The 22,312-nt window shown below is 49.7% G+C and overlaps 2 protein-coding genes across 3 annotated transcripts; both read left to right on the top strand.

The window, feature by feature from the left end:
• Positions 1 to 2,220: 2,220 nt before the first annotated feature.
• On the top strand, positions 2,221 to 15,685 carry LOC311220816 (NAD-dependent malic enzyme, mitochondrial-like). 2 transcript variants are annotated; one of them, XR_014619268.1, is made up of 17 exons: positions 2,221 to 2,374; positions 5,017 to 5,141; positions 8,940 to 9,073; positions 9,493 to 9,642; positions 10,044 to 10,119; positions 10,453 to 10,614; positions 10,959 to 11,062; positions 11,353 to 11,462; positions 11,565 to 11,662; positions 12,209 to 12,322; positions 12,407 to 12,521; positions 12,605 to 12,747; positions 13,358 to 13,460; positions 13,552 to 13,622; positions 13,900 to 13,998; positions 14,163 to 14,900; positions 15,234 to 15,685. XR_014619268.1 is itself a non-coding variant. In XM_084304430.1 (16 exons), the coding sequence occupies exons 2-16, from the start codon at positions 5,034 to 5,036 to the stop codon at positions 14,310 to 14,312; spliced, it is 1,737 nt and encodes a 578-aa protein (XP_084160556.1). In that variant the 5' UTR covers positions 2,221 to 2,374; positions 5,017 to 5,033; the 3' UTR covers positions 14,313 to 15,685. The 2 variants fall into 2 exon arrangements, 1 of the variants encoding a protein (XP_084160556.1); XM_084304430.1 differs by having other exon boundaries at positions 14,163 to 15,685.
• Positions 15,686 to 17,185: 1,500 nt separating this feature from the next.
• On the top strand, positions 17,186 to 20,830 carry LOC311220777 (zinc phosphodiesterase ELAC protein 1-like). The gene is made up of 4 exons (XM_084304361.1): positions 17,186 to 18,072; positions 18,174 to 18,347; positions 19,215 to 19,679; positions 20,260 to 20,830. Exons 2-4 carry the CDS (start codon positions 18,191 to 18,193, stop codon positions 20,736 to 20,738), a joined length of 1,101 nt encoding a protein of 366 aa, XP_084160487.1. The 5' UTR covers positions 17,186 to 18,072; positions 18,174 to 18,190; the 3' UTR covers positions 20,739 to 20,830.
• The last annotated feature ends 1,482 nt before the right edge of the window (positions 20,831 to 22,312 follow it).

Here is a 22,312-nt window from a genome sequence, read left to right as displayed (position 1 = left end):
CCCGTGGGAGATCAGAAGCCTCCTGAGCACAAACCCCGGCGCCGGGGAGCGAATTTCAACAAATACGGTGATTTCTGCAAAAAAAAAAAAAAAAAAATTAATAAATAAATTATTCCATTGTCTCTCGGCTTGCAGCAGAATAGGTGGAACAAAAGGGTCTTGAAAGGGTTGCTCGGATTAATCGTAGAGGGCAAACAAGCAGGCGCTTTAGGAAGTTTGTGTGAATTTTTGCTAGGGTTCGGAGAGAATACACCCAATTACAGCTTGGACAGGACAGACTATCCCTAAAAACTATTTTCCCCCCCCTTTTATTTTTTTTTTTTAATTAAAAAACGTGTCGCAAGGCCTACGGTGTTCGATTTTTTCTCCCCCTGCCGTTTCTCCTCCGCTGTAGGCTGAGGTTTCACTGCAAAAAAAATGCAGTTCGTGTTTGGTGCTTTTTTTTTCCCATTTTAGATCAGCTGAAGGAGCAATCCCAACTGGTAGCGAGCGGTCAGGAGAGGGCAGTGCTTCCCCTCTGTGTTTTTCTGGCTTTGTGCTCGACTCCGCACAGCCTCAAATCCGTAAGTGGACGCTGCAGAGCTCCCGTTACGCCGGCCAAGATGTCAATCTGTCGCCCACAGATGCAAATTTCCAGGTTAATATTAACAATTAGTAGCATCTAATCATTAACAGATTATTCATGAGGTGCCTGTTTGAATGGCAAGCCTGAATTTTAGGGCTGTGGGGCTCGGCTGACCCCAAAAGTATGGCACATCTGTGAGGTTGTGTGGGTCCTCAGCCTGCAAAGAGATATTTTTACGCGAAGGAAAAGCTCGCAAAAAAGCATCAGTTGCGAATTTGAGCCTAACCTGAGCCCTCAGCCTAAAAACCCGCCTGTTATTTTTTTTTTTTTTAATTTTAATTCCCATTAAGAATGGGTGATATAAAAAGCCAAGAACATCGAGTCCAGCTCTGGTGCTTGCGCTTTAAATAGGCTGAAAAAATGGAGCTGTTACAGAGAGGGCCGCCAAAACGATCTCCTGGATGGGGAAAAAAAAAATAAAAAATCTTCCATTTAATTTATCGGGGGGATTTGGGAAGGGGCAGTAAGGGAGATTACGGGGCAAATAAAAGAGGAAGAGTCAAATTTAGCAAAGAAAAACGTGCTGCTGGCCACCACGGAGGCGTGAAGCATGGTCCAGACCTTCTTCGGGCTATTCTTAGCCAGGCACAAAGCCATGACCTTGCATGGTATTTTAGCAATCTTCTTTGTTTATAGGCACAGCATCGCGTTATGGGGAAACGTTTCAAAGCCAGCACAACCGTGCTGACAGGGAGCAGGGGGATATATAGGATATATAATTCGCGACAAGCCTCAAAATTGTGATTAGGAGGCGAGGTTTTGATTAAGCGAGTGTCTTCTCTGGAGATATGCGGTGATTCTGCCAAACCTTCTGTTTTAATGAAATGTGCGTGCGTTTTAACTGGTCCTGGGGTTGGTTGGGTTGGGGGAAACCTTATTGAGACCTCATTGATCTCTGCAGCTGCCTGAAGGGAAGGTTTGGGGAGCTGGGGTCGGCCTCTTCTCACAGGTAACTGGCAATAGGACCAGAGGGAATGGCCTCAAGTTGTGCCAGGGCAGGTTTAAGTTGAAAATGAGGAGATTTTCTGTCAGAAAGCGTGGATAGGTACAGGGACGGGTTGCCCAGGGGAGTGGTGGCGTCCCTGCTGGAAGCACCTCGCCTCAAGTAACAACCCCGGGGGCCATCTTGCGCCCCAAAAACCCCCTTTTTGGTGGCTTTGGCTGTGCCTTTCCTGCCTCCCCTTCCTTCCTGGCCTGCCACCCCTCAGAGCTGGGCTCCCCTTATGGCTGCCACAGCCATTTGGGGTCCCCTCCATGACCGCGTCCCCTCCCTCACGGGCTCCCCTCACGGGCTCCCCTCACAGCTCCCGGCCCCTTCCCGCCCTTTTCCCTCCGCGCCCCCTCCCCTCGCCGCCCCCCTCCCCTCACGCAAGCCCCGCCCCCTTTCTGGCGCCTCGCCTCAGCGCCGCGCTCCCATTCGCTGCCGGCCCCGGCTCATTTGCATATTACCGGCCGCGCCCGGCCCGCCCTCCCTCAGCTCAGCGCGAGGAACAGCGGAGCAGCGAGCTCATTGGTGGAGCGCCGCCGCCCGCTCGAGGTTTCTCCCTTCTTATTGGCTGCGCGCGCTGTCAGTCACGGGCACGCCCCGCCCCCCGGAGTGTCCCTCCCTGGCGCAGCCCCGCCGGCAGCATTCAGTGGCGGGTTCCGAGGCGGGCGGAGCTCCGGCGGATGGCAGCTGCTGTCGCACAATAGACAGGTCCTCGGCCGGCATCGCTCGGAGGGCAGCAGGAGGAGGCGGACGGCGCTCCGGTAACGATTCTCCAATTGCTAGGAAGGCCTCCGGCCCTTTCCCAGCCCGTCCTTCGGGGGCCTTTTCTGCGGGGAGGCGGCGGGGCGGGCATCGCCTCAGCCGCGGGGGTAACGCGGGCAGGGGGCGGCCCCGAGGCCGCGTCCGCCCCCCGGGCACCTTCCCCCGGTTCCCCCGGGTCCATCCTGAGGTGAGGAGCGGCCGCTGCTTCCCGGCCCCAGCCGGGCAGCGCCGCGGCTCCTCAGGAGGAAGCCGCCTGGCCTGCCCGGAGCCCTCTTCTCCCATCCTTTGGGGTTATTTTTTTCACTTTCCGGCTTTTCGGGGATGAAGAAGCGGCGGGGCGAAGCCTCACGGGTCCTGCCAGGCGCTCACCACCGAGCGCTGTGAGGTGAAGGCTCCTCAGAGCCCCTCGGTCGTGGTGGCGGAGATGTCCAGCTGCTTAAATCCCCCTAAAACACCCACGGTGGCCACGAAAGGCCCATAAAGAAGCCAGCCCAGCAGCCTTTTGTGGTATCTTCACCTTCTTCCTTCCAAAAAGTTAGTGGCAAGCAGGATACATCCGCCGGAGCGATGCAAAGAGAGCCCCGCAAGCAACTCGTGGGTGGGCAGCCAGGAGCATCTCCCGCGCTGCTCTCCTGAGGTAAAAAGAGCAAAAACACGGTCCCGGCGTCTAATTTAAGGCAAAAAACACGCCTCAGCCCGAGGACAAAGCCTCTGCTAACCCCCAGCAGCGGCGTTATGAGTCAGCAGCGGCAGTGCAGGCGACACTTGAAGGTTTTTTGTTTTTGTTTTTGTTTTTTTTTTTCTCCTGCAAGCTGAGGAAGTGTTAAAACGCGCGGTAGGTGCTGGCCCTGGGTGCCTGCTACTCACGCTTTCATCCTTGCTGTAATCCTTTTCTGCAGCTTTTTTTTTGCCACAGAAGGAACGCCTCAGCGTTGCCGGGGCTGCCAGCTCGTCGTCCGTGTGCGTATTTCCAGAATCCTTTTAGGATTTGTGGATTGATAATTATGATTTGTCAGTCCAAATGTAGTGCACGCCGAGGTTTGTAAGAGGTGGGCGAGTTTATGTGAGATAAAACATCCACTAAAGGTGTTTTATTTAATAGCCAGCAGCCCTATCTGCTCCCTGAGTTACTTTCCCAGGAGGAATTCCCTTGTGGAAGCAGCAGGTGGTGAGGATATCCTTGTTCCTCCCTCAAATTATATAAAATAATCCATATGTTTGGAAAAGAGAAAGCAGACGTCGTATATCCGCGTCCCTCTTCTCCGGAATAATGCTCCAGGAGCCTTCCCAGCAAGGCAAACGAAATAAAATCCAGGAAAAAACCAAATCTTTGTGGAGGATTAAGCCGAAAGTACCGCTCCTGCGGTTCCCACGGCTACAAGAGCGAGGATTTTGTGATGCTGAAGGCAAATCCATCCCCCGAAACATCCAGAAAGCAGCTCTGTGATTCGTGCGGAGGGTTTTTACGAGGCAAGACTCCGGCGCTGAACGTTTCAGCCCCGTTTTCTGTTTGTTCTGCGGGCGGCCTGCCAGCGGCGCGGGCTCGAGTCGTTCAGATAACGCCGCGCTTTCTGCAAACAAGCCCCGAAGCCGGGTGCTGGATTTCTCTCCCTGCTTTTGTTTGCCGAGAGAGGGAATTCACCCTGGAAAGAAGAGGAGAAAAGGCTTGAGGGTGGCAAAGGACGCCTGCGGAGCGGGCAGCTGGCCGCTGGGCGTGGTATCGGGGCCGCCTCCCAGTTCATCTGCAGCTCTCCAGGTGCCTGAGGAATGCCATTCGCTCGGCACCTTGCTGGAGACAACCACACCAGGCGTCCTGCTCGTTTTCCCCGCCAGCCTCAGGTCAGTTTAGGGAGCCGCCAGCCTCATTCCTTGCTCCTTCCTCTTTTTTGGGGCTCTCCTCATCCTCATCCCCCACAAAACCCTTTCTGCGCTGCCGGAGAATGGGAAACTTCCTTTTTTTTGAAGCAAAACCCTCGCCGGGAGGCGCGTTGGGAGCTGGAATTTGCCTGATGGAATCCTTTTCGACTGCTTGAGCGTTCCCGGAGTGATGAAGGGCGGCTGGAGGGTGCCTGGTTTGTGTCACGCCGGGCTAGGCGAGGCCTCGGTTAACAGAAGAAAAATCAAGCCCAGCTCGGCCTGATTAGAGACTTAATTGATGAAGTTAAGGAGGAATCCGGGCCACGAGCTTGTTTGCTCATTAGGTGCAAGGACGGGATTTCAATTTAATTAGAGGACGATAAGGTGCGGTGTTTGTCCTGCATTTTACTTCCTCGTTTAGGGTATTTATTAGGGACAAATGAAGAATTCAGTTGAAGGGGGGGGCACAGCAGGTCCATATTTGCTCACAGCAGCTCTCCCGTGGCTTTATGGTGCAGCTAAAAGACGATAAGAAAGTTATTTTGTTCCCCTGGGCTGTTCTCGCCTCTCATCGTGCGCTTTCTGCGTTGGGAACCCTTCCCTTTTCTCCTCCCTGCCTGCCGCGAGGCAATTTGGGGTTATCACTGGGGTAAATCCAGTGAAAGGCCTCGCTAAACACACACCTACTTCCCTTCCAACAGCCGGCGTGGGAACAGGAGCATCGATTCAGCTCTTTTCACTATCTCAACTTCTTTTTTTTTTAATATTTTTTCCTCCTTTCCAGGTGCAGCACCCCCAGCCATGCTCTCCCGGATCAGGGCGGCCGCCGCTCCCTGCTCGCTGGCGCGGCGCGGGGCTCACACGAAAGAAAAAGGCAAACCCTTGATGTTAAACCCCCGGACAAACAAGGTCGGTGGCACCCCTGGCAGCAAATTTCTTATCTTCCAGCTCCTACCAGCTCGGCGGACCTTGTCCCGGGGTGAAACCACCCCCGGGGAGTTGGGTTTCGGACTTGGCAGGAGGGAATTTAAATTCCTGCCTCTGTAAAAAGCGCCAGCTCCTGCGTCCTGCTCCTGCCTTTTGCCGGGAGTTGGGCCGGAGCCATATCAACGCGAAACATCCCTGGGCAGGGGCACGCGGAGCATCTAAAAATAAGCTTTGAATGGAGCTAGCGGAGAGGGAGAGAGGCATTATGAAAATTCCCTGCGTTGGGAGGAACTCCTAACACCGTCCTTTTGTTGTTTGGTTGCTTTTCTCTACCAATTTCTCCCTCCCCATCCCCAGTTTCTTTATTTTTGCTGCCCCGAGGCAGAAATAATCCGAAAATATCGAACCAACTTGTAAACTAAAACCACTTCACCCCCCGTTTTTAATACCCGTCGTTTCTCTTCTTCCCTATCCTCTGATTTTAGTATTTTTTCCCCCCCGTGATGCTTTTTTATTCCCAATTCACCCTAAACGCTCTCCCTGCCTGCTGCAGAGGTCGGAGGCCGGCTGAATGAAAGCGTGTCGGGGGTGGAGGGAAGAACAGAGGGGCGTGTTTCGTCCCCGATCAGATTAGCTCAAGAGTTTTCTGAGCTATAAACACTTCGCCGTGCCAGTGGAAATAATTTCGAGCCCCGTAAGCTTTTCCCAGCGCTGATTACGCAACGGCGTCGGGAGGCAAAAACAATAGGGCCGTTCTTATTGTTCCCCTGGTGTTAAATGTGGGGTTTTTTACTCTTTTTTTTTTTAAAGACTGGAGCTCTCTGAGCACAGCATGGTGTTTTTTCTCGAGGGGGAAGGAAGAACGGAGAGCTGCATGTTCCCAGCAGGTGATTTTTTAATTTTTAAGTGTCCCCGAGAAGCGATACTGAAGAAGGGGACATGAAAAACTTCCCGATTTGAAGCGTTTCTTGTCGGGGCAGCTCGGCAAAGGTCGCGAGCTATATCCGTAATGCCCTTGCTGCTGCAGCCAAACAATTGCAGGAGGCTCTGGAACTGCCCCGCTGCCATCCGTGGCTGTTTGAAATGTGCCACGATGTTTGGTGGCCGGCGCCAGGGATTCAGATGACACCTCATTGGCTTCGGGGCCTTTTAATTCCGCTGTTGAAGCAGCGGTTTTAAACCTGTTGGGCGCTTGAAACACCCCCAGGTTCGGTGTTTTCAACGAAATCAAGTAATAAAGCTGGCTGGACGAAAATAAACCGACTAATAAAAAATAAAAACCGGGTGTTTGCTGCTTCTGCAGCTTTTATCAGCTTCCCGGAGGCGTGCGTGCTTTAAAAAGGGGTTGAGCTGTGGCAGGAGATGGAGCTCTTTAATATATAACTCGTTTTTTTTTTTTTATTATTATCATCTCCTGGTCGCAGAGGAGGTGTAAGTACCAAAGGTGCGCCCCCGTTTAACTGCCGTCAGCTCTTCTGCTCCCCAGGCACGGCGGCTGGGGGAGGGAAGGAAGGGAACCGCCTGGTTTCGGAGGTTTTAGGGCCCTAAAGGGGCTGCCCGATGGGTTTAGCAGCCCTCTTCTCGTAGCTTCAGCGTGGATTTCAAGGCGTAGCGATGGGAGAAGTGAGCAAAGCTTTTCCATGATAGCAAAATACCTTTTTTTTTTTTTTTTTTTTTTTTTTTTGCCGGATTTTAGCACGCGTGCAGCCTGGCTTCCTCCGTCGCATCCCGCTGTTTCTGGAGAAAAACAAACAAACAAACAAACACAAAGATACGAAATGAGGTTGAAAAAGAGGAAAGAAATCCAAGGAGAATGCCCTATGCTGCCCATAAACACAAACTTTGAAATCGTGGCTGAGATAGCGAATACACCTTTGATTCGTACGAGCGATGAACTGCGTTAATTTGCTCCAAGGGATCCCTTGTGCAAGAGTGGACTTTGGGATCGAGCCAAAAGAAGCAGTTCAGGAAATGGGAAGTCCAGAAAGCGCTATAAAACGCTTTTTCTTTTGAAAACGCTTACGATTTCAAGGTTTATGACCCAGAGGTGAATGGTCTCCCGTGCACCTTTGTGCCTAGTGGGCAACAGGAATTCCTCTGGGCTGGTATTTATAGCGCCGCTTGCTCTTTGTAGCAGGAGTCAGCGATCCTAAAAAGCTGTCGGCGCTTCGTTGCCTTCCCTTTTTCCTCTCCCCCGTGGCAGTTCGTTGGTTTTGTTGCGACAAAATCGACCCTACGTATGAATTGTTTCGTCGGGGGTCTTCGAGGCGTGCTGTTTCTTTCCCCTAGATGCGCCCGCTGCGTCGTCTGGGCCAGCTTAAAAGGGCCGCCTGCTTTTCCTGAGCTGCTGAGAGGATTGTGGACGTTAATCGGAGTGAAAGTCAGCGCTGAATAGGCAGAGAAAGGACACCTCGCACCTGGGGGTGCTGCTTTTTCTTTTTTTTTTCTTTTTTTTCTTTTTTCTTTTTTGTGCAGGGAGCGAGCTGCAACCCCAAACACAAAACACCCGGGTTTTTGCGTGCTCTGAAAAGAATTCAAACCTATTTTTTCTTTTCTCCTTCGTGTCCTGATCCTTTCGGCATCGTTTTTTTATGTTCCCGGAGCCTGAAGGGATGGGAGAAATGCCGCAGCTGTTTACCAGCTGTCCTTAGCTCAACGTCCTAAATTCTTTTTCCCTCCAATTTTGTGTTCCGCAGAGAAGTGGTTGTTTTAGAGAAGAAATAAACTGCTGATGGCGATGAACTCGGAGGCAGCGGAGGGAAAGGGGAAGAAAGTTGGGTTGCCCGTGGTTTCGTGCAGCTTAACGTTCCCAGGGAGTCCTTTCGCATCTCACGCGAGGGATGTGGAAGTGAAACCGAAACAGATTTAGGAAAAAAAAGAATAAAATGGTTCACAAATCATCTGCAGATAATAGAAAAAAAAGGAGGAATTGAGTTCAATATCATCAAAACTACTCCACAGAAGGTTGTCAAAAATAAAATATCGTATAAATAATAATAAATAAGGTATTTTAGGGTCAAACGCTTTGCAAATCCAAGTATTTGCGAGTATTTTTTGCAAAATAGCTGATGGTTTTTGTTCTTTTTTTCCTGGCAGAAATGGGATTTTTTATTTTTTTTTCCTCAATTTAGCTCTTCTGAAACGGAATTTGTGACAAAATGAGGCTTTTTGGTCGCCGAGTGTTACAGTCCCAAGGGATCAGGCACTGCCTGGAGCAAAAAATGAAGGATTTGGGTTGAAGTGTGATCTGAGCGGAATTATTAGGGTGATTCGGTCACTTTTTGGGGTCTGGAGCAGTGCAAATAAGTGGGAAAATGCAGATTCTTTGTGGCTGTGAGCGTAAGGAGCAGACTGGGTGACCTCCCAATGCTCTGGTCAACCCTTTCTTTCTGGGAAATGTTTCAAGAGCCAGCTGTTGTTCGAGTCCTAAACATCTGCGGTGGAATCTCGTCGCTCTTCTCCCGTTTCACAGAGGGAAACGACATCTGGGAGAGGGCACCCGAGGACTCAGCGCAGCGGAAAAGCCGTGCTCAGGAGGGAAACCCACGCAGGAGAGCCCAAAATGCCCAAATCTGTGCCCTGGGGCAGCTGCTGCAGGGCACCCACCCCAAAATATCTCTCCGGAGCCACCCTGGTGTGGTAACATTTGGGATATTCCAGCCACGAACGTCCCGGGAGTGGATAATGGCAAAAAAAAAAATCCAGGAGAAATGGAAATGCTGGAGAAAAAAAAAATAACAGACAAGTTATTTCTGCCCTTTCTCTCTTTTTGTTTTTCAGGGGATGGCCTTTACGTTGCACGAACGGCAGATGCTCGGCTTGCAAGGGCTTCTTCCTCCCAAAATAGAGACCCAAGACATTCAAGCCTTACGCTTCCACAAGAATTTGGCCAAAATGACGGACCCCTTGGAGAAGTAAGCGCCCCGCCGGCCTTCTTTTCTCCTGCAAGTAAATGGAAACGGCTGAAAATAAACATTTCGTGGCGTTAAATATCCAAAATAACCTTCTTCGGTTGTTTGTAACCCTCAGGTTGGATGAAAAAGTGTGTGGGGGGGTCATTTGGTTCATTTATTATTTACTTACTTATTTTTGAGAGCTTTTTTGCTTGGTGTTTAAGCTTTTTTGCTCGTTTCTTGTGTCGAAGGGGATGTTTTTAGCATCCTGGCACTGGTTTCATACGCGCCTACGTGTATCCACGTGTCCAGCTTGAGCAGAAAAAGGAATTTCGTGAAGAAATTGCGTGAAGTTTTTGCTTCGATCATTTTCACCTTGTCTTAAGCAAGCGTAAATGTGAAAATTGGTAAATCGATGTCGTTTTTTTTCTCGGTTTCAGGTATATCTACATCATGGGAATCCAGGAGAGGAACGAGAAGTTATTCTACAGGGTTTTACAAGACGACATCGAGCGGTTAATGCCCATCGTGTATACACCAACGGTGGGCCTCGCCTGTTCCCAGTACGGACACATCTTCAGGAGACCAAAGTAAGCACAGGAGATGGATAGCGCTGATATTTTTTGTTGTTTTCTGTTTCTTCCTTGAGGTTCCTGAGGATTTGGAGGCAAGAATAGGTTGAAAGGGATCTCTGAAGGCCAGCCAGCCTCACCTGGAGCTCAGGAGGGGTTTCTGGGCTCTTTTCTGCTTCATTGCCTCCCCTTTTCCCAGAGAGAAGCACTCCTGCAAAGTATTTCCTCTGTGGTTTTGTTCCAGAGCATCCAAATAACTGAACAGAAATGCATACGACAAATTGTCCTCTGAATGTTTTGTGTCAGTGATGGCAACGCTTCAATTTTAATAAAGTTTCGCTGTTTAGAATCCAGTTTTACGAAGCAAAATTAAATTTCTGATTGTCACCCATCAAATATTTCTTTTTTTTTTCTTTCAGAGGGTTATTTATTTCCATCTCAGACAGAGGTCACATCAGGTCCATTGTGAATAACTGGCCAGAGAACGACGTCAAGGTACTGCCATCGTACGATTCTTCTTTCTAATTATTCTTTAATCCCAGCAGGGCTTCTGGGCTAGCATTTGAGGGAAATCTAAGCGCTGAATAACGCGTCCTTGGCAGTCGTTTGAGGATGATTGCAAGCCAGAGCTAACGAAGATAAGGCACGTCTTGAAGAGTTAAATCCTGAAAAAAATCCAGAAAAGAAAAGAAAATCCTTGCAATGTGTTCTTTGCTTAACCGTACAAATATACCTGATTATTTGCCTGGAAAAAAAACAATTTGTATCACTATAAACTTTATAAAATGTCAGTAATCGTCGATAGCTTGACTTCTGTTTTGTTTTCAGGCTGTTGTTGTCACTGATGGAGAAAGGATCTTGGGTCTCGGAGACCTCGGGGTGTACGGGATGGGAATTCCCGTGGGGAAACTCTGCTTGTATACGGCCTGTGCAGGAATCCATCCAGATAAATGCTTGCCTGTGTGCATCGACGTTGGAACTGACAACACAGTGAGTTGGACAAAGCTTTGCCTGAAACTTAGCGCTGTAAAAAAATATCTAATTAAGAGCTTTTGGTGTTATAAGAGAAGATTTTTTATTTCAGCGCCTGAAAACCGAACATTTGGAGCAAGGGGAAGCGATTTGGAGTCCAGTAATGTAAATAAAATGCCTATCCCAGAAAAACCTCAGTTAGTTTTTAACCAACCTCAAGCGGCAGCTGAAGTTCCTGAGCGTTGATACAGGCTGGAAGCAGATATGGCAGCCCTATAAATCTTTGAAAAGGGTGTAAAATGTGACCTCTGGGAAATGAACTCCAAGGAAGCGATTCACCCTGCTGCTGTGCTCTTTTTCAGACCCTCTTAAAAGATCCGTTTTACATGGGCCTGTACCAAAAGAGGGATCGCTCGCAGGTCTACGACGACCTGATCGATGAGTTCATGGAGGCCATCACAGACAGGTATGACCCTAAATATTCTGCACGGCCAAAACTGCTGGCAAGAAAACTCCAGGATACTCCATCCTCGTAAGAATCACTTCAGGAATAAAGAAATGAGTAGATGGCAAGAGATGCTGTCGTATTTCTGCCTCTAGCAATTTTTTTTCTGTGACCTGTTTGTCGTTACCTGTTAAATGTGCACGGAATGGAGATGGAGCTCTTTGGATCCCCTGTCCGGAGAGAAACGGGCGGGATTTGCTGTAAAATAATCGTTTATTTGGTGAGTTTTAACGATTTGCCGTGTTCTGTAGGTACGGCCAGAACACCCTAATCCAATTCGAAGACTTCGGAAACCACAACGCTTTTCGGTTTTTGCGAAAATACCGAGAGAAATACTGCACCTTCAACGATGACATCCAAGGTACGCCCTTTGCGTTCCTCGTGGACGCGCCGAAACGTTTCCTGGACAAAATCCGCCGCGTAGATCTGTTCAACTCTCTTCATCTTTGTCCTGCTTTTATAGGGACGGCTTCGGTGGCCTTGGCGGGGCTGCTGGCAGCACAGAAAGCCACGGGCAAGCCGATTTCAGAGCAGAAAGTGCTGTTCCTGGGAGCAGGAGAGGTGAGATCTCTTAGATCTTGCGTTGTTTTAGAGACTTTAAGTGTGTTCTGTTCCCTGGTTACGCAGGATCTGCAGATTCTTCGAGTTTCTTTGCGTTTCACCGTGCCTTAAAAAGGATTCTGCACCGACAGGAGGGAGTAGCTGCTGCAAAAATGCTATCCGAAAGCAGCCTGACACCTGCCAGGGCTCAGTTTTTCACCTTTTTTTTTTGCGTGGATTTATCCACGAAAGGGAGGAAGCACATCTGTTAATTTTGATGGCCTTACGGAGGAACAAGCCGTGGTTTTCTTAGGAAGTTAAATCAGTGGCTGGTTGCAGCAGACACTTGGTAGCGGCAGTAGAAGCGCCGTGCTCCTTGGTTTGTCAGCAAAATTGCTTCTAGGGTGCTGACAAAATCACTTAATGAGCTGCAAAAAGCCTCCAGCCCTGCTCTGCACCTCCCTCTGCCTGCTACACTCAGCCCCGCGTGGAGGGAAAGACGGTGGTGACGACAGACCCCTTTTTGGGATCCTTTAAAATAAAAACCGGGGGCTTTTTATCCCCAAGGCTGCCCTGGGAATCGCGAACCTCATCGTCATGGCCATGATGGAAACCGGTGTTTCAGCAGAGGAAGCCTACAAGAGGATATGGATGTTCGACAAATACGGATTGCTGGTTCAGGTAAGGCTGCACCAAGCCTTAAAATACCACAGAAATACCCCTCCTTTACGCGTCCTCACGGCTAAAATCCACGTTTCCCTGCAGGGCCGAGAACAAAAGGTGGATTCCAACCAGGAACCGTTCACCCACCCGGCTCCGGAGCAGATCCCAAAGACGTTTGTCGACGCGGTGAACGTGCTGCGACCTTCCGCCATCATCGGTGAGCCCAATCGCTTCCGTTTCTCTTTCCTTTTGGCTCCGTGTGCTCCTGCTAGCTCATAAATCGCTGATTCATTGCTCCAGGAGTCGCGGGAGCCGGCCGCCTCTTCTCCCCCGACGTGATCAAGGCGATGGGCTCCATCAACGAGCGCCCGATCATATTCGCCCTGAGCAACCCCACGGTGAAAGCCGAGTGCACGGCGGAGGAAGCCTATACGTTGACAGAGGTACGTGGTGGCCACTTCATGATAATCAGTCGGTCACCCTCTCTCCTCGCGTTCCCGGTGTCTGTAGCTGTCTGGGAATTTCCTCTCTTATTTTTAAACCATAAACTTTCAAGGTGGGGCTTTTCAAAAAGCCTTTTTTTTTTTTTTTCTGTAAGCGCAGCCCCGAATCTAACGGCTCCAAAACGAGCCCTAGGCGGAAATCACGCCGGCCCCTGGACGAAATCTACCCCTCAGCTTTCGGTAGCAAACGCTTTAAAATGAAGATTATTGAGTGTCTCAGAGAGATTTTGTTAGGCAGAACAAAATCTTAACTACGTGAGGAAGGAATCAGGGCCAGGTTTGCTGGTGTTTTTCATCTTTTCCTCCTCAGGAGCAGCCTGATCCTGGCTGCTGTGAACTTTTTCGCTAAACCAGGAAGTCTGGAAGGAAACGAAGCCATCACCGCTACATTTTTATTCCGCCTCCTTCTTCTTCCACTAGGTGGCAAGCCTGACAGTGCTTTAGTGCCCTCTGCCACCGCGTGTTTGTACTGCGTGGGCTTTTGTTGGCTTCTAATTTTCGCTCTTTTGGTCTTTTTGGGGCTGATGGTTTCTTTCCCTTGCCTCCACAGGGACGCTGCTTGTTCGCCAGCGGCAGCCCCTTCGACCTGGTGACCCTGGAAGACGGAAGAACCTTCAAACCGGGCCAAGGAAACAACGCTTACATCTTCCCAGGTATTAAATCTTAAACATTACAAATCTTCGGAGCTTTTCTGGCTTCCCTAGTTAGCGCGGTGGCCCCTAATCGGCGATGGTTTTGTTGCAGGCGTGGCTCTCGCCGTCATCCTCAGCAGCGTTCGACATATTAGTGATAAGGTTTTCCTGGAGGCCGCTAAGGTAAGCGTGGGAGCTTACCTTAATCTCGCTGAAACTCGAGGATTTTCTTTTGGTTTCCTTCCTGTCGGGGGAAAAAAGAAAATGGGTTTAACTCGGTTAAATATTTAACGAAGCCTGCTACGGGCGCGGATTGTAGATTTGACCTCCGAGGTATTATTTTTGACCGCCTGCTTTAGGAAAACTAGTAGTGAGAGCACCCCAACAGGGTTTTCTTGGGTATTTTAGCACGTTCCTGCCCCTATTTGGTAGGTGAGAAGTTGTTGATCTTCTAATCCAGGCGCTGGCGGAGCAGCTGACTGACGAGGAGCTCGCCCAGGGAAGGCTTTACCCTCCGCTGTCCAATATCAGGGAAGTTTCCATTTACATCGCCGTCAAGGTGAGTGTGAAAGACAAACTGACAGGAAATTTTCAGACCCCGATCACGCAGGAATTGTGAAAAGATTTTGCGATTTGTCTCGCTAAGCCCGAAATATTATTATTATTATTATAATATTATTAGCGTGGCTGTAGCCCAGTGCTTTTTTTTCTTTACCTTCGCAGGTGATGGAGTTTTTGTACGCCAACAACATGGCTTTCCATTACCCCGAGCCTGCGGACAAGAACCGGTACATTCGATCCAAAGTCTGGACCTACGAATACGAATCCTTCATGCCAGATGTCTACGACTGGCCGGAGTCTAAGGTTCACTGATGGACCAGAAGCTCTCGCTCCTCAGGCAGTACCTCCTACTCTGCAGGGATCCCTTTTTTTTTTTCAGACCAATTGAAATCATGCCCGTTGAGTCCTGTAATTTATTTTCACTTCTTTCGGTGGCTCTTCTGCCCTTCTCCCTTGACGTAGGTCGCTCCCCGCTCCCCCCAAAGCGTCCGGTGAACTGTGTCCGGATGACGGCACCCATCCAGAGAGCTCTCGAGGATGAATTGGGAAAAGGACATGGCGTTTCTACCTTAGAGCCCTCCCCACGCTCAATCATTTGGTTAACGATGTCGTAGCTGCATGTGCGTGCTGCTCTCTCGTCGCTGCTGATTTCCAGAACCACTCATTTCTGCTTTCCGTAATCAGTCTTCTAATTGCGGTGTCGCGCAGCGTTCTTTGTGGCAACAGCAGAGGGAATTCGTTCAGGAACAAAAGAAGGGGGCGGCTCACGACAAATTGAAGGCTGGTGGGCTTTCTGTGTTGTCTGCCAGTCTCTGTACCTCTTTGGACGTGATCTCTGGCCTAGCCTCCGATTTTAAAACAACGAGAAAGAGCAGGAAGCTTTTGGAAGGCTTTACCTAGGTGAGGAAAGAAGACTGATTATCGAAATGCAGAAAACGGTGAGGGGGGGGGGAACGTTTTGCACGTTCAAACTGTGGTAAAATGCTGTCCGGCGGGGCTCTGAGCGCCCCGTCGCCACCTAACGTGGTTTGCAGCTTGTCCATGTGCGTATACACGAAAAAGACCAACGCGTACACGTGATGTTTTTACAAAGAGTGCTTTTTTTTTTCATCTATTTTTGCTATGCCTGTTTTTAGCGTATTTAAATTCGTGATCTTACCGAGAAAAACAAAAAAAAAAAAAAAGGAATTTATTTATTTAGCGGACGATTGTTTTTACCTTCTGAAAGCGCAGCTCCGCCCGGCGGCGGGGTTCTGCCTCCCTCAATCGAAAGACAGCGGCAACGCACACTTCCTCGCCTCTTCTGACGCCGTCCTCGTTAGGCAGAAGAGTGCTGAAAGGATCCTACGCACTGATCTCGCATCCTGGCTGAGCCCCATGGCAAAGGCAGGGCCCTCAGTCCGTGAGTCGAACGTGGCTTTACAAAATAAAAAAGTTCTGCAGCCGTCTCTTCGCTCTGATGGTTTTTTTCAGGCCAGGAGTTCATCCTCAGTGGGCTTTTGACCCTCGGTAGGAAAACAGGAGTCGTCTCTAATCTGCAGTATTCTGCAGAATTCTGCCTTTAAGGTGCAGCCCTTTTTCCATCAGCAGCTGGGAACGTCAGCTCACACTTTAACTGCTTTTCACTCCTCCCTTTCATCTCAGATTTATTTTATTTTTAAATAAAACATATAGATTCAATCGCAGCTTGGTCAATTCCTCAGCCGTAATTAAGCTTTGAATTAATTGCTGCTTCTCAGCTTGCCGCTCAGGAAGGAACACTGCAGGAGGAGGACCCGCTGCCGTTTTCGGGTTCTTTAAGACGACACCGTCCCCTTTCCTAACAGATGCTTGTAACAGGCAGGGACTGCTGTTACATTGAACACTGGAGCAAGGAGAAAATCTAGAGCAAAGCTCTCATTACAGCCACTTGACAGCTGAAGTTGAGTAACGCAATGCCTCTGGTGAAGGGACATCTAATTCCGCATGCAGCTACCTTGACCTGAAACACATCTTACCGTGGCAGCAAAAAGCCCCTTCTGGGTGAACTGTGAGGCAAATCCAGCACCAGACTTCTCCACCTTTTAAATATTTCCTTTCTGAAACAAAAACACGAATCCTGTTAGGACCGCACAGCGGTAAGATCGACTTTTTTTGAGAAAATAAATAAAACAGCAAAATTATTTCTACCTTAGGCACATCTACCTTACGCTGCGACTCCGTGCTGCAGTGCTTGTGAGATCCTAGCCTGATCTGTCCAGGGTTGGCTTTACTTTTGGAGGGTTATTGCTTTGTTGAAACTAAAATTGTATTTAAATGTGACCTGTTTATTTTTTTTTTCCTCCTTTCTACGCTGTAATTCTATTGAAATGTGTGTTCTGCTCTTCTATTTTCTTAGTAAAACGCATTCCCTTTTGCCTAAATTACATTTGGTTTTGTTTCTTCTACAACCAATAATGCTTGACCTATGTAGAAATCACCCAAATCTCCCACATTTTTTTTAAATTTTATTTATTTTTTCTTTAGTCTGCTTGATTTTTGTCCCTCGTAAAGGGACAAAAGGGACCAAGCAGGGACGCGGACTGTAAGCAAAACGATTAAATTTTTTCTCTCAGAAGTTTTTCTGGAACATCTGCCTGTTTCACAGCACTCTACACTGAAGCCTTTAAGGGTCTGAAGAACCTTTAGGTGTTTTTTATCAGGAAAAAAAAGTATAAAACCAAATAAGTCTTAGGTGCAAGTGGCTGTGGCATCCACCGGCACGACCGGGACACTGCGTTTGGGATTGGGGGGGGGGAAGAGGGGGATATTTGACGTGAATTATCAGGTTTTAGGCACATTTTAGTGACTATTTGTAAGGATTGTTGCTGAAATGTGTAAGATGAAGAGAAAAATCCTTGTGTGTGTGTGTCCCCTGGCAGTTTGCATCCTTCAGAGGAAACCGCGGCCCGCCGGCTGCCACAAGCAGGGCCGGGAATGGCGTAAAACCACCGCTCCCACAGCTCCCAGCTTCCAAACCCCACTGGGAGCCCGCTGCCACACCGCTTGGCCCTCGGCAAACCCCAAAAACCCCCAAAATTGGCGCTTGGGGCGCGATTCTCCTCACGCCGAGGCCCCGGGGGTGGCCCCGCCGCCGGCCCGGCCCCACAGAGCGCGGGCTCCGCCTGCCGCCGCCGGGGCCACCCGCACGGGTAGGGCCGGGAAAGGGAACGGGAATGGGGCCGGGAACGGGACTAAAGGGACCCCAAATAGCGAGGGGAGCCTGAGGGGAGCCCGAGGGGGTCGCCTGGTGGCTCCCGTGGTCGTGGCTTGCATTTTATTACCGTTACGGCCGCGGTGCTGAGGGCGGGTGGATGGAGGTGCTGGCTGAGCCCTCCCCCCCCTCACACCCGGTCACCACACGGCCCTAAAAACCCCGTTTTTCCCTCATTTTCGCTTCAGAAAAGCCTCAGGACGGCCGGCAAAGACGCTGCCCGGCTTCCCCGCGCAAGAGGCGGTCCCATCTGGGAGCTGGCCGCCTCTCCGGCGGATTTTCTTAATTAAAACTTGCCCTACCTGTAGCGTTGCTCCCGGAGGAACCTTCAAAGCCCTCACCGTGGCTTTTTTATATATATATTATTTTTTTTTTTTTTTGCCTTCTCCTGCCTGAAACTCCTGAAAATGCTGTTTCACGCCAGCCAGCCGGGGCGAGGCGCCGAGAGGTTGAAAGGAGAAAGCGAAGCCAGCGCCGTGTGGCAGCGCCGGGCGCGGGCTTTGAAACCTTCCCGTCACGCAGATATAAAATAGAAAAATTATTAAACTTTGATCCTGCCTATCGAGAAAGCTGATCTGAGCTTCCCTGCCTTTCCCCCAGCCTCTACCTGCTGCTGCTGGGAGGGTACAAAGGCAGGGCGTAAGGCCCCGGTCCGGTTTCTTCTCTTTTTTTTTTTTTTTTCAGCTTCGGAGGGATTAATCCCCACAACATCCTCAGCTAAAGGAAGAGAAATCTGTAAATCTGCCTCCTGGGGATGCCACAGCTTGAAGCTCTTTCAGCCCCCAGCACTGTTGAGGCGCCTGAAGGCTGAGGTGAAGTGGAAACCCACCTGAAAATAAGGTACTCTCAAATACGTCAGGCGCCTTCCCTTAAAAGAACAACATTTGGTGCTTTCTCCGCATAAATACATCTGCTCGGGGACTTAAAAATCTCTCTTTCAGGTATCGAGACGTTTAAAATGGCGATGGATGTAACGTTCCTCGGGACGGGCTCAGCGTATCCCTCTCCAACGAGGGGGGCGTCCGCCTTGGTGCTTCGGCGAGAAGGCGAGTGCTGGCTCTTCGACTGCGGGGAGGGGACGCAAACCCAGCTGATGAAAAGCCAGCTGAAAGCAGGTGAGTGCCGAAAAGTTTCCTGAGATCTAAGCAAAACACTCTGCCCTTCGTGCTCCTGTTACTCGAATGCATAGCTAAACATGCGTGCGCATCTGGGGATGGGCGGCGGCTGCTGAACCTGCTGTGCCGTAGTCCCTGATCGCTCGGCGCTGCCGAATTGTGTTTGAGGACCAAACTCTTCTGAACGAAGCTCTCCTGAATTAATTTCTTCGGCTTTGCAGGGTGAAACGGGGAGCAGAGACTGGGTTTAAACTACAGATTTAGCGTGCAAGCCAACAGACCGAAGTAGTGATCATTCCTAAATCGTCCTTAAACCGAAAGGCATTTGGTCCTTCTTATTGTGGCGTTTTAACACGTGATGAAAATGGTAAAACGGCTGCCAAGGGTTGCGGTCACGCAAAAACTGTGTTTTTTTTTCGTTCCCTGACATCTTTCTGTCCGCAAACTGCAACAGGGGAGACGCTGCACGTTCTGGTGGCTGCCCGCTTTGCAGAAAAGAGCACCTGAAGTGATGGAGGAAAACGTAAAGTGGCTACCCTCATGAGGAACAGCGGGGTAATCGGAATAATCTCTCTGCTTGTGGTGTCGTTTTAATTTAAGTTCTACTTCCCTGGAAGGAGAAAAAGCCACCAAAGGGCTTGGACACCAAAGGACACCCACAAACTCAGCTGGGCCGCGAAGTTTTTCCATCTGAAAACCAATCGGGAGGGGACTGCGAGGTTCTTTTAAAAGAAAAAGAAAAATTTTAAAGCCCTTTGAAATCAAAACTGGATGCTTTTTTATTATTATTTGAGATCATTTCGCTTGCTAAATCCATTTTTTGTTTATTTTTTACCTTGTTTTTTTCTCTTTTGTCCTGATCCTTAGGCAGAATAACCAAGATTTTCATAACTCATCTCCACGGCGACCACTTTTTCGGGCTTCCCGGCTTGCTGTGTACCCTCAGCCTCCAAAGCAGCCCCGACCCAACCAAGCCACCCCTCGATATTTACGGCCCGATCGGACTGAGAAACTTCATCTGGAGGACCATGGAGCTCTCCCACTCCCAACTCGCGTTCCCCTACGTTGTCCACGAGCTCGTCCCTACGCGGGACCAGTGCCCTGCGGAAGAATTTAAAGATTTTTCTTTGTTGAGAGACGAGATATCTCCCCGGGAAGCCCGGGGGAGAATTCTCCAGCTGGATCCCGGGGAAAACTCTTACTTGCTGTTGGACAACGAGCAGCTGGTGGTGAAAGCCTTTCGCCTGTTCCACCGCGTGCCTTCCTTCGGCTTCGTGGTGGAAGAGAAGCCCCGGCCCGGGAAACTCAACGTAGAAAAACTGAAAGACCTCGGTAACTTCCTACTACTACTTATTTTTCCTCTTTTTAACTAATTTTGAAAGGCCTAAAGGTTCAAGCTTCGTGACTCCAGCTTCCAGCGTATTTAACGCCGTGGGGTTAAGCAGCTGAAACCTTTTTGTGGCCACCTTTGTAGGGTTTCTGTTAAATCAGGGCTGCTGCGCCGCTCTGTAATCCATTCAGATTCCATCTTCTGTTTTCTAGCAGAGCTTTTCATACGTTTATAGCAAGGCAGCAATCCGAATTTTTGGTGTAAAAACCACCGATGCCAGTTAAAATCGCAGCCTGTTCCGGTACGGAGAGGAATAACCAAGCTCAGAAAGCCTTAAAAAGCACCCTGTGGCTTAGCCGAGGAAGGGACGGCAGCGCGTTTTGCAGGAATTTATTGATTTCCCTCTGAAGAACGTAACTTTTCTTCAAAAGCACTTCCCGATAGGGTTACACGCGCTTTATTTTGTACGAGCTGTATGAATTGTCGAGTGCTGCTTGCATTGAGGTCGTGTTTTTCCGGTAAGACAGCTCTAAATACACCAAATCTCGTCCTAAAGGATTTTTTTTCGCCTCTCTTTGCCAGGAGTTCAGCCAGGTCCGGCGTACGGGAAGCTGAAGAACGGAATTTCCCTCGTTTTGGAGGACGGCAGAACCATTTCTCCTTCGGACGTCTTAGAAGAGCCGGTGCCCGGCCGAAAAATCTGCATTTTAGGGGATTGTTCGGGGCCGGTCGGGGACGAAGCCGCGGAGCTTTGCCGCGAAGCCGATTTGCTGATCCACGAAGCCACGCTGGACGACAGCCAAGAGGGGAAGGCCAAAGAGCACGGCCACAGCACCCCAAAAACGGCGGCTGCTTTCGCCAAGCTGTGCGGGGCTCAAAAATTGCTTTTGACTCATTTCAGCCAGCGCTACAAAGCTGGGGTCGGCGAGGGGGACGCCGATGTCACCCAGCTGAAGAGGCAGGCGGAGGCGGCGTTGGGCGGCCAAGAGGTGGCGTTGGCCGAGGACTTGATGACGCTCGAAATCCCCGTGAAAAAGTCAAGTTTTTTTGGAAAAAAATGAGCATTAAAGGCGTTTTCGAGCCTTTTTTTCCCTTGCTGTGGGTTCCTGAAAGGTGAAAGAAAGAAAAAACGTAATAAAAAAATAAGGTTTTTAATAAAAAAACTAATAAAAATGCACAAATTTGGCAGGTTTTGAGCTGGGAAGTTAAATTTCGTGTATAATTTTTCTGTCTTCTTCCCGTTTTCTTCAATAAAGAGCGTACGTGGCTGTAGGGGAGCGATGAGCCAAACCCTAACAAGCAAAACGTCGCCCCTAAAGGCAGCTGCCCCGTGGAAAGATGCCCCAAAGGCGGCAGCACCGGCCCCAAAAACGTCGTCCGCTGGTGCCTTGTGGCGTTCGATGGGGTTTTGCCTTTATGGGGCTTGAATTATCAGGGTTTTGCATCTGTGGGGCTTGGATTCGCAGAGTTTTGCATTTATGGGGTTTGCATTTGTGGGGCTGCACACGTCCTGGGGTTTCACATGTGGGGTTTTGCATTTGCGGTGTTTGTGTTTGAAGGGTTTTGCCTCTGCGGGGTTTCGTTGGTGGTAGTTGGCGTTTGTGGGGTCTTGCAGTTGAGGGGTTTTGCAGTTGAGGGGTCTTGCAGTTGTGGGGCTTTGTAGTTGGGTGATTTTGTACTCGTGGGGTCTTGTAGTTGTGGGGTTTTGCCATTGTGGGGCTTTGTGGGGTCTTATAGTTGAGGGGTTTTTCAGTTGAGGGGTCTTGCAGTTGTGGGTCTTTGTGGGGTTTTGCAGTTGTGCAGTTTGGTAGTTGGGGGATTTTGCAGTTGTGGGGTTTTGTATGTGTGGGGTTTTGTAGTTGTGGGGTTTTGCCATTGTGGGGCTTTGTGGGGTCTTATAGTTGTGGGGTTTTGTAGTTGACGGGTTTTGTACTTGTGGGGTCTTGTAGTTGGGGGTTTTGAAGTTATGGGGCTTTGCAGTTGTGGGGTTTTGCCATCGTGGGGCTTTGAGGGGTCTTGCAGTTGTGGGTCTTTGTGGGGTTTTGTAGTTGTGGGGCTTTGCTTTTGTGGGGTTTTACAGTTGTGGGCTTTTGCAGTTGAGGGGCTTTGTAATTGGGGGGTTTTGCATTTGTGGGGTCTTGTAGTTGAGGGGTTTTGCACTTGTGGGGCTTTGTGGGATCTTATAATTTGGGGGTTTTGCAGTTGAGGGATTTTATAGTTGTGGGGCTTTGCAGTTCTGGGGTTTGGTAGTTGGGGGATTTTGCAGTTGTGGGGTTTTGCAGTTGTAGGGTCTTGTAGTTGAGGAGTTTTGTACTTGTGGGGCTTTGTAGTTGTGCGGTTTTGCCATTGTGGGGTCTTGCAGTTGGGGGATTTTGCACTTGTGGGATCTTGTAGTTGAGGGGTTTTGCCATTGTGGGGCTTTGTGGGGTCTTATAGTTGAGGAGTTTTGCAGTTGCAGGGTCTTGTAGTTGACGAGTTTTACAGTTGTGAGGCTTCGCAGTTGTGGGGTTTGCCAGTTGGGCGATTTTGCACTTGTGGGGCCTTGCAGGAGTGGGATTTCACCGTTGTGGGGCCATTTGGCAACCCCTTTTCCCCCTTTCCCCCCTTTCCCCGCCACAAACCCCCTCAGCGCTCC

Source organism: Netta rufina (genome assembly GCF_964035555.1).
Source record: "Netta rufina genome assembly, chromosome: W".
In the NCBI taxonomy this organism is placed as follows: domain Eukaryota; kingdom Metazoa; phylum Chordata; class Aves; order Anseriformes; family Anatidae; genus Netta; species Netta rufina.
The sequence above is the reverse complement of the archived record's forward strand: the minus strand, read 5'-3'. Positions and strand labels throughout refer to the sequence as shown.

Coding starts and splice junctions, on each gene's coding strand:
- LOC311220816 (XM_084304430.1), top strand. CDS start 5,034: ATGCTCTCCCGGATCAGGGCGGCCGCCGCTCCCTGCTCGCTGGCGCGG. Junction 5,142..8,939: donor TAAACCCCCGGACAAACAAG/GTCGGTGGCACC, acceptor TTTGTTTTTCAG/GGGATGGCCTTTACGTTGCA. Junction 13,461..13,551: donor CAACGCTTACATCTTCCCAG/GTATTAAATCTT, acceptor GTTTTGTTGCAG/GCGTGGCTCTCGCCGTCATC.
- LOC311220777 (XM_084304361.1), top strand. CDS start 18,191: ATGGCGATGGATGTAACGTTCCTCGGGACGGGCTCAGCGTATCCCTCT. Junction 18,348..19,214: donor GAAAAGCCAGCTGAAAGCAG/GTGAGTGCCGAA, acceptor CCTGATCCTTAG/GCAGAATAACCAAGATTTTC. Junction 19,680..20,259: donor AGAAAAACTGAAAGACCTCG/GTAACTTCCTAC, acceptor TCTCTTTGCCAG/GAGTTCAGCCAGGTCCGGCG.